We start from the raw sequence: 9,254 nt of genomic DNA, 5'->3' as shown, positions 1-9,254 counted from the left end.
TTTTTTTTTTTTTTTTTCTTTTCCTTTGGCACAATCACTTGTCAGGCCACCTCGGAAACCTCATCCACCTTATTTCACCAATTACCAGCAAGCAAGTCTTCCATCCTAAACTGCATCTTATTGCTCTATACCTTCAATGACTTGGGATTCATGATTTTCACTTACCTGAGTGAGCGGCACGAGTTACGGCTCCCAAGAATTATGCTGAGTCAACGGACAATCTAGTAGTCATCCCCTTACCGTTCAATAAAACCAGCAGCACCGATATCGGCCATTTCTCCAGCTGCTGTGGGATGCGTTTCACAAAATTTATAGCATCAGACAGCTTAAAGGTAGCCAAACGCTGAATATAGAGTAGCGGGAGATCCCCAGGCATAGAGTAGTATCAGGAATGAGGGTACAGAAGCCCGGTGTCCGCTCGATCCCGAAGTTGAGAACCTCGTCCGCGACCTTTTATCTCAGGGTGATTCGAATGTCAGAGCATTTGCCCTGCCGGTCCCCACAGACTGTGCCATGCAAGGTAATCCGCCAATCCCTGATCCTCGGATTTACTTTCTCGATACTCGGCTTCTGGGAAAAAGAATACTTTGCTTGCATACCTAGAGGAAATGTTCTTTGGGTGGAGTTATGGTCGAAGCCAGCAGGGCTATGTATGGAACTTAGTTGTTGAGTTACTATTTAGGAGCTCAATGCTGCTTGTTCTGTCTTCTCATACGATACTCAGAGGCTCCCTGGGGAAGGGTTTCCAGTGCAATATATCCTAGGTGAAAGGTCTAATCCAGATCCATAGGCTGTCTTTTTACCACTAAATTCTTCTCATTAAAGAACTGCCAAGGCTGGGCTCGTGGTAGCTGTTACTATTGTGATGCACCCTGATCTCTTCTTTCACCCGTCGCTCAATGTAGGTAAAACAGTGCATGGTTCTTATTGTGATCGGCCAGCTGCCGTGGGGCTTTCTATCATAACTGGCGAAGATCTCCTAACATGCTATTTCCGCAGAAGATGCATAATTCACCGAGTGTGCTGATTAAAAGAGCAGAAAAATTATCGATGAAGATAAGCTATAGAAAGATTGTTCGCAAAGCAGTGAAAATACTGTAGTAAACGCTTATGCCCTCACAAAAGCAATCCATTCCCAGAGAACCCCACCACGCAACGCAACTTGACATTCCACATCATACGAGTGACAACAGTGGCCCAGTCGCGCCGGTCACGACCTCGCGAAGCAAGATGTCGTCATGCAGCCTGTACAGTGCAGTCGAATGCACGCTGCAGCGCCCAAAGGGCAGCCATGCGCAACACCCACATCTCCGCCCGCATATATAACCCTAACCCCGCGACCGTCCACCCCGATTCCCATATTTCCACCCTCGACCCAGCTTCAACATACCTTCACCTCAACCTTTTGAACTGTATAGCAAACAACATGTCCTTCCACACCTCCTGCCAGAACATCCACCTCATCAAGGAGGACGGTCGCACCATCCTCCACGCCGAGGTCCGCCGCCGCAACAACGAGATGGTCGCACGGACGTTTCCCTTGGATCGGCACATCGGGAATGCAAATGGTGAGTAGTATCCACCTTTCCCTAGTTGAAAAAATCAAAACATAATTTGAGTTGAGATTCTCTGAAAGTATCAGTGATGACTGACAGCTCGAACCACAACAGGCGGCTTCCAATGGGGCGGACACGACTTCAGCCACAGCGCGCGCGATATCGAACTCGAACAGACGGAGCGGGGGCCCCGGCTGACGGCCTTTCTGAAAGGGGCCGGCGGGGAATACCGGGAGTTGCAGGGCTTGTACCTGGCCGATCGAATCAAGAATGAGGACGGGAACCTGATTTACTTGGTGGGTTTGGAATGTTTCTCCGAGTGTGGAGCGGGTTACTGACTTTGTTTATCTAGAATTGAGGGATGCGACTCGTAAGGATTGGGGCTGATAGGTTCGGATCATCATTTCAGGCAGCAAGATACTAGGTAGCGGGGGTACACGATGGTATTTTGATAGACGGCTGAATTATGTTGTGTCGGGTGATGTATTGATGAGGGTAGACACTACAGTGCTCTATGGGTATGATTCACATGCGTCTTGATGAGGGGTAGGTAGTAAGGGTGGTCGGAGGGTTCATGGAAGAGCATATTAGCTATTGCTATGGAGAACACGCTGCTTGAATAAGTTCCACGCGGGTTCTACTGCACACATTAACAGGTAGTCTAGGTGGGATCTTTATGTTATAGCGTAGAATAAACCTCTGTTCCCTTGTCACGCGAATAGATCCTGACTGCGATACATTAGCAATATCACTTACTCAGCCCCCCCCACCCCCAAAAGCCAATTGACGACATGTCCAAAAGGCCTGACCATCGGGACTCCATTTGGAATCGACGGGAACTTTTCTTAGAGATCGACACGCAACCAGGTTTGGTCCGGATGCCAACCCGACGGAATTCCATTCCGTGGAGGAGGACAACACCGACATTTAAAAAAGGGCCATAGTTCTCCCCTTGCACGGGAGGAGGACAAAGGAGAAGCGAAACAGACCACGCACAAAATGGCCGATAAGAAGGTTTGTCAACTCCACAGCCGCCGGCCCTCGGGGGCTCAAAAGATCGCCCGCTGATCATACATAGAGAGTCTACTACAGCTACAAGAGCATCGAGGCGTACAACGAGTACGATGACGAGGTGAGGAGGTATGTGCAAGTCAATCTCTAATCTAACCCACCTGATGCAGCTAATTCCGGACCCGCGACAGAATCATCCAATATGATACCGACCAGGACATGTGGTCCTGCAACCGAGCGCTGCCTCCGACCTGCTACCCTCCGTAAGACTGCGATGAGTGCGTTAGTTGGGCTCGAGACTGACGGTATCTTTCAGGCCTCTCAGCGAGGAGTGCATCAGGAGGGTGAAGGAGCTGAGTGATGATGTGATCGTTCACGAAATTGAGGATTAGTGGTCAGGGTGGATGCAATTCGGAGAACCCCGTTGCGATGGCTTGATGGTTAGTAGCGGGCTGCTCTACGGTTTTAGCCTGCCATGTAACCAAAATTCCGGTGCAATAATCTCTTCTCGAGCCTATACATGCCATGATTTGATATCAAGTCAGAATGTCTATCCGACATACTATCGCAGAGAGTCCGACTCCTACACCACACAGGTCAAATGTAATAACGGTGATCAGCAAATAGCAGTCTCAATGATTGAACACGCAACCTCTCTTGGCCATCTCCAGCAGGTTGCTAGGTACAAATGCAGATCGAGACAGCGATCGAGGGCCTGGTAGATTGAACGAGAGGACCCACGCCTATATAATCTGCTTGTGGTGTACACAAAATTCAGTCCCCACAAGCCTGAACCACGAGATATCGTTCTTCCCGCCCGAGAAATCAAAAATAAACCCAATTTACCAACGCCTAAAGAACCATTCCTCAACGCTATGTCTTCGAGACGTCAGCTCGCTCGCACCCCGTATCACCCGAGCATAGACTCACGGTGTTGAATCACATCCATCGTTTCAGTCTGACTGGTTCAAGATTGTATTCCCAACATCGAAACGGCCTGCATGTTGAATTTCTCGCGTGCCGAATGCCGGACTCAGTCCATTTTGTCACTATTTTCGACCCAAGATTAGACAGCTGAGAAGATCTGCTTCCTGTGCTGAAAGTAACCCACCGGCTGCTCATAGCGATCAATCAGCAAGCCAAATAGACAACCGTCATTTTCCAAATCCACTAGCTGGTCGCTTACACACTGCGTTTTGTCGATGACCACTGATTAGCTGGGCTGTCAAGTCAGGAAGCCTTTGCACGATGGCAATCACGCACTGCATTCACCAGAAAGTCAGTATGAGCCAGAAGATATTTCGAGGCCTGGAAATTACAAAGAGGTAAATAGAGACACCTACACTCTAGATTCCCGAGTATTAGGCTGCAGGTCAACGCTGTCCATCAGGTTGGTAGCGCGCCGATGTCCGGGTTACTCACTTTCCTCTGCGCCGGGTCAATGGGAATGATTCAACCATGGACCTTGAGCCTTGGCAAGCAACAGGAAAAGGGGTCTTACGAGCTATACCACGACAGGTAAGCAAATCGTGTCCGAGCGCTATTGATTGTCACATGGGTGCGATTGGCACGCACCTCCTGCCGTCGAAGGACATGAACCCATTAGCAACGGAAGAGAGATAAACCAGTAGATATTGTCAACTCACCGCCTGGATAAAAACAGTTTCTAGAATGAACACTCGCGGGGGCCCACGGCAGACATACAAGCTGCGTGGAGTTAGGCCCAACCTATGAAACACAGTGGTGGTGACGAAGATATACCTCCTTGGCTGCATATTAGTAACAGCTCTGGCGACCAAGGCGGATTGGCTTACATCCCGTAAAGCACTCTATCCACAACCATTATATCAACTCAGTGCCTTCGTACCGGTGCTAAGCCTTGCTACTCACCGCCTGTACTCAGTCAGAGAGGGGACTGTTCAGCGAGGGCCCGTGTGGATAAACCAGTACTTACAGTCTGCAAACCCTGTCAGTATCTCTCTCTGAGCCGACCTATCTGTGTCAGAGGAGGAATGGATGGCCTACTCCATTCAACTCCTTCACTGTGCTTTCAAGAATCTATACCGATGCATCAGAAAAGACGGATATAACGGACTTCGATCTGCAATACAGAAGCTCACATTCTAGACAACCTTGTTGGCGACGCAGGCGCAGGGGTATCTCGGCATCAATTGCGGAACTCACGGTCTTCATGACAAGGGATTAGTCTTGTGTAAATGTGATAGCCCCTTCCACAGCTGCACTGGACTCACTTTCTAAGCAGTCAGGTCAGTCGGCATTTCGCAAAGCCGGGTCGGCGGAGAAACACACCTCCCGCAAAGAGGTCTGCCGCAGCCGTCAATGAACACGAGACTCGATATGTTTTATCCCATTGCGGGGTGACATACGATCTTGAGAGATTTGGGCTCAGCGTTCAGTGATAAAGGGATCCTTGGAGGTTCGGTTTTCTCACGGTCTGTGGAGTTATGTTAGCATGGCCACCGGGTGAGACATTGGCTGTCAAGAACCCACCTGATTCATTTCGGTCTTTGCAGGATGGAAGAATCGGGGGCTTAGTTGTGACAATCCTCGGGAAGAACCATCATGAACTTACAAGCTGATATCGGACCCACATCAGTTAGTCAACAGTTGTGCGTAGAGGTGATCCAAATCCATACCCACTAATATTGACAGATGATTCCCCTCGGTGATTAGTGAAGGCTGCTCTGTCATACATACTTCTGGCGCCTTCCCGGACTTACATCGGTGCGTTGATTCTTCGAACCAAGGTCAGCAAACCGACTCACCCGGAAGGGATGGTATGAGACTTACCCACTGAGTCACCAGCCGATATTAGGAATAGATGTGAGAAATAGCGGGCCTGTATCGTGCCTACCATCTGGTGGGACTGTGAGCGTCTCAAGGAAGCCGAAGCCGGATAGTTCTGCACAGTGTGCACAGCCTTGAGACCTAACATACATCCTAAATTCCGCACACAACCGATGAGATCCTGGATTCCAAAGGGCAAACTCTGACTCGACTTTCTGGGTCGCGCAGGATAGCAAGACCTACCGCCTGATAACAAAAGATCTCGGTCAGTATATATATCCATTGGCACACCAGTTGTACTGATAGCACAGCTTACAAGCTGGATTCGATAAGTTGATTAACTTTCAGGATGTCTGGTACTGCAGAGGCGCTTCAGCGTGCTGCGGAGCGTACCTTTCCGCCGCACAATAGTGACTAGCAGCGTCAAAGGAATTACTAGAGGTTCAGCATCATGGTGCCAGATACACCCATGTGGATCGTCCTGCCATTATTCATATTTAAGGATAGGGGACACATACCCCTTCAGACTAATTCGTGAACAGTCAACACGTCAACCCACGACTGAGGGTAGCAGGCGGAATAGTGGCTTGAGAGCAACGTACACACTTGTTGTGTTATTTAGACACATCATAAGCACAACGGTCTGGATCCTTGTTCATAAGGGAAGTCACATACATCCTAGACTCAAGAAGTTAGTGTTGGGCCATATTTCAGAGAAACGTAAAGCAACGTACACACTGATTGCATAACAAGCGACCATGATCAGCATCCGAGCGGTCGAGTTTATATTCTTAGAGGAATACATACAAACTAGAATCACCCTTATCAGTACATTGGCCACCTGAGGTTGTAAATTGACTACCAGGTGATACTTACGACCTAGCCATGGTCACATTCAACACTTATATATCCACTCTCTTACCATTCACAAAACATACCTCGTCCTGGACCGATCGTTAGCTGTTCCATCGGGAATCACAGAGTTGTTGCCGATATTGCTCCGAGGGGTCGGCTCAGGGCAGAGATAATCATTACTCACTTGCTGAGTTTCAGCATCAGTCGGCGATCGTGCCAGGGACTAAACTAATTGAGTTTCCATACTCACCCACTACCAGCAATGCTGATTAACAATCGATTGTAGCATTCATCATCCCTGGCGACGATATGACTTACTAGATACTAGACGGGTATCAGATCTCCACCCTAATGTGGCAGCAATATGCCAGCCGCGAGGTATTACTCACGCACTAAACCAATCCCAGCGGGTACAGCTGTTCAGCCTTCGTCGTGATCTTTCAACTTACGCAAAAAACTCACTCGCTGATGATGGGCAGGCGTGTTAGTTGAAGGCCCGTGATCCCGGCCTCCGCACAAGGGAAAGGTTGCTTACCTTCTGCAGGCAGATGAAACCGTAGCAGTCAGTAGCCAAGTCGCCCATCCGCCCTGTCCACTTACGTACTACCGTAGACATTAACGAGGTTCTCCTACAACAGAACAGCGGTGGCCTACTTACTGTAGTCTAAATAGTCAGGATGAAGATCTCGTCAGTCAACATTGGCCACGGGTGTGCCACGAAAGGAAGCTGGGCCCTAGACCTCATTAGCATGTGCAGCTCCAAGCAGTGGCCCGAATTTGGAAATGAATGTGCCCGCCGATCTACTTCCAGCCAGAGGCCTCTCAGGAGTATCCCGGTCGTTGTGTTCGAAGGCATTGCTGCACTGGACGCGTCCGGCAATCTCGGCAATGGCAACGAGGACCACGCTAGCTTTGATGATGATCATATCTGGCGCAAGGACGAGTGTCAAAGGGGACACTGAGACTCTTGGAGATGGGAAAGGTAGACATACTGATCAAGACGTCACGACAATCGCCACGGAGATAGATTACGCAGGGAGAAGGTGTCTGGAAAATAGAAAAATGAAATGCAACGAAGAGAGCATAGTAGAAGGAAAGGTGCAGATGTCATTGCGATGTAAGAATGCATGGCCCCCTCTTTCATGTGACCGCGTCCTTGCGCAATGTATTCACTGCAACGACATTGGCGCGGCTATACCAACAGTATGACCGCATCCCCTCTCCCCTTTCCACCCCGGGCGGACAAAGGCCTTGTTGGAAGGCCGGTGACATCAAACACCCGAACTACCTCTCCGACAAACATAGCTCCGACGCACCTGGCGCATTCCTTGCCCGCTCCTTTTCCGCTTGGCGACTGTGCCTGCCCCCAATGACAACAGCACTAACCGGCTTCCCAGCCCTAGTCGAGGCCCCTCCCAACCTCACCGGCGTAGTCGGCCAACTGCGCTGCTACTACAGCAAGAACGCCGAGATCCTCGAGGCCCGACTGGAAGGCAGTCCCCGCGCCCCGCAGTGGACGCCCGCCCAGTCGACGGGGATGCACCAGCACGCGAATGGCAGCTACCTGCGCGGCGCCTTCACCTCGGACCTGAGATCCGACCACAGCTCGGAGACCAACACGGTAAGCCTCTGTCTCTCTCTGAAAGGAAATCCCTCCTCGGGTCGGGGTACTGACCACGAAGGAGAAGATCGTCTTGCTCTTCCACGGCCAAAACACCCACTACGCCCAGCGGCTCGCACAAGGCTCGGATACCTGGACCCAGCCGGTGGACATCACCGCCGAGCCGACGGCGGACACCTCGTTCGGCCTGGTCGCGCCATTCTGGCGGCCGGCCATTGTGGATGTTGCGAATCAGTGGGCGTTCCTGAGCCGGTCAGTCAATCTCCCAGTTGAACCTCCCCCTCCACCCCCGATATCATGCTGGTAACAATCCCTCCCCCGAGGTCAGAGGTAAAAAGGTCTTCGAACTCCACCGCGACGGCCACACCGACCCGTCCGCCGCCTGGACCAGCCGCGAGATCTTCCACGCCCCGGCATCCGACTCGACGGTCAACTCGACCGCCGCGTGCCTAAACAAGGAGGGCCTGTGGGTGTTCGTCAAGTGCTCCGAGACGCTGTATCTGCTGCGCCGCGGTTACGAGGACCAGAGGTATCAGGGCGGAGGTATGTACTGTACTGTACACATGGTGTGTGGATTTTGGATTCGAGACTGAAAGTTGGGCCCTAGAGAACCCCTGGGTTAAACAGCCCGGCTTTGCCATTGGCGCCGTAAGCGCCTGGGACAGCGCCCCGCGGATCTTCCTCTGGGAGATTGCGGACGGGCAACGCACGGTCATCGAGGCATCGACAGCCACTACTACCGCAGCCGGCGGCGAGCCCGGAGACTGGATTGATATCTTTGACGGCTCGCGCGACCAAGGCCGGAAGATCCTCCACGCTTCCGTTGTCCTGCAGCAGGGGACGCGGACGTCCCAGGGCCCGCGCCCGGAGACGGTGACGCTGGCGTACAAGGTCGACGATGCGATCCACACGCGCGTCTGGGACAAGGAGCGGAGGCAGTGGAGTGACGGGCCGGTGGTCTGCGCGTCGCTGTCGGGATCGTAAGATTATTGAGCGAGCGGATGGCGTGCCTGTGCAGAAAAGGCTGGGGAATTCTTCTTATGGGCGTGCTTTCTGGATACGGTGGCTCTAGAAGTCTCGGACTCTTGATGGGATTGTAACCACTCATCACTTTGTCGGGGATTGTTGCCTCTCCCTCCTCACGAACGACAAAAGAATGGTTGATGAATCTGATCCTGTTTGAAATGCTGGGTTTGATTTTGCGAGACCTGGACTTTCGGGTCTAAAAAGAATTTCCACGTAGTATTTTCAACTCATTTAGGAAATTCTGATTCTATATTCCCTGGACTAGGTCTCGCAGAGGCCCAAGAGCTAGGAGGCAAGCCTACACTATATCTGCCTTCGTTACTAGTAATAAATAACCGGAGACAAGCTCTCAACAGCACACCCGAGCTACAGCCACA

General features: G+C 51.3%; 3 protein-coding genes across 3 annotated transcripts; all 3 read left to right on the top strand.

Annotated features, from left to right (window-relative positions):
* Positions 1-1,374: 1,374 nt before the first annotated feature.
* Positions 1,375-2,195, top strand: BO66DRAFT_430724 (CVNH domain-containing protein). Its single transcript, XM_025650542.1, has 3 exons — positions 1,375-1,568; positions 1,671-1,852; positions 1,909-2,195. Exons 1-3 carry the CDS (start codon positions 1,427-1,429, stop codon positions 1,912-1,914), a joined length of 330 nt encoding a protein of 109 aa, XP_025500959.1. The 5' UTR covers positions 1,375-1,426; the 3' UTR covers positions 1,915-2,195.
* Positions 2,196-2,555: 360 nt separating this feature from the next.
* BO66DRAFT_441331 (uncharacterized protein) lies at positions 2,556-2,959 on the top strand (the record flags this gene model as incomplete). The annotated part of the gene is made up of 4 exons (XM_025651340.1): positions 2,556-2,570; positions 2,635-2,696; positions 2,759-2,830; positions 2,884-2,959. The coding sequence occupies 4 exons, from the start codon at positions 2,556-2,558 to the stop codon at positions 2,957-2,959; spliced, it is 225 nt and encodes a 74-aa protein (XP_025500958.1).
* Positions 2,960-7,353: 4,394 nt separating this feature from the next.
* BO66DRAFT_404042 (uncharacterized protein) lies at positions 7,354-8,835 on the top strand (the record flags this gene model as incomplete). Its single annotated transcript, XM_025648911.1, has 3 exons — positions 7,354-8,085; positions 8,121-8,394; positions 8,459-8,835. 3 exons carry the CDS (start codon positions 7,354-7,356, stop codon positions 8,833-8,835), a joined length of 1,383 nt encoding a protein of 460 aa, XP_025500957.1.
* Positions 8,836-9,254: the final 419 nt, after the last annotated feature.

The sequence above is a fragment of the Aspergillus aculeatinus genome, assembly GCF_003184765.1.
Source record: "Aspergillus aculeatinus CBS 121060 unplaced genomic scaffold BO66scaffold_44, whole genome shotgun sequence".
In the NCBI taxonomy this organism is placed as follows: domain Eukaryota; kingdom Fungi; phylum Ascomycota; class Eurotiomycetes; order Eurotiales; family Aspergillaceae; genus Aspergillus; species Aspergillus aculeatinus.
Note: the sequence above shows the minus strand (reverse complement) of the source record. Positions and strands in the feature narration are given on the sequence as shown.

What these genes read in the sequence shown, in the direction of transcription:
- BO66DRAFT_430724 (XM_025650542.1), top strand. Translation starts at nt 1,427, where the DNA reads ATGTCCTTCCACACCTCCTGCCAGAACATCCACCTCATCAAGGAGGAC. An exon ending in GCACATCGGGAATGCAAATG is followed by an intron (nt 1,569 to 1,670) that starts GTGAGTAGTATC and finishes GAACCACAACAG; the next exon opens with GCGGCTTCCAATGGGGCGGA.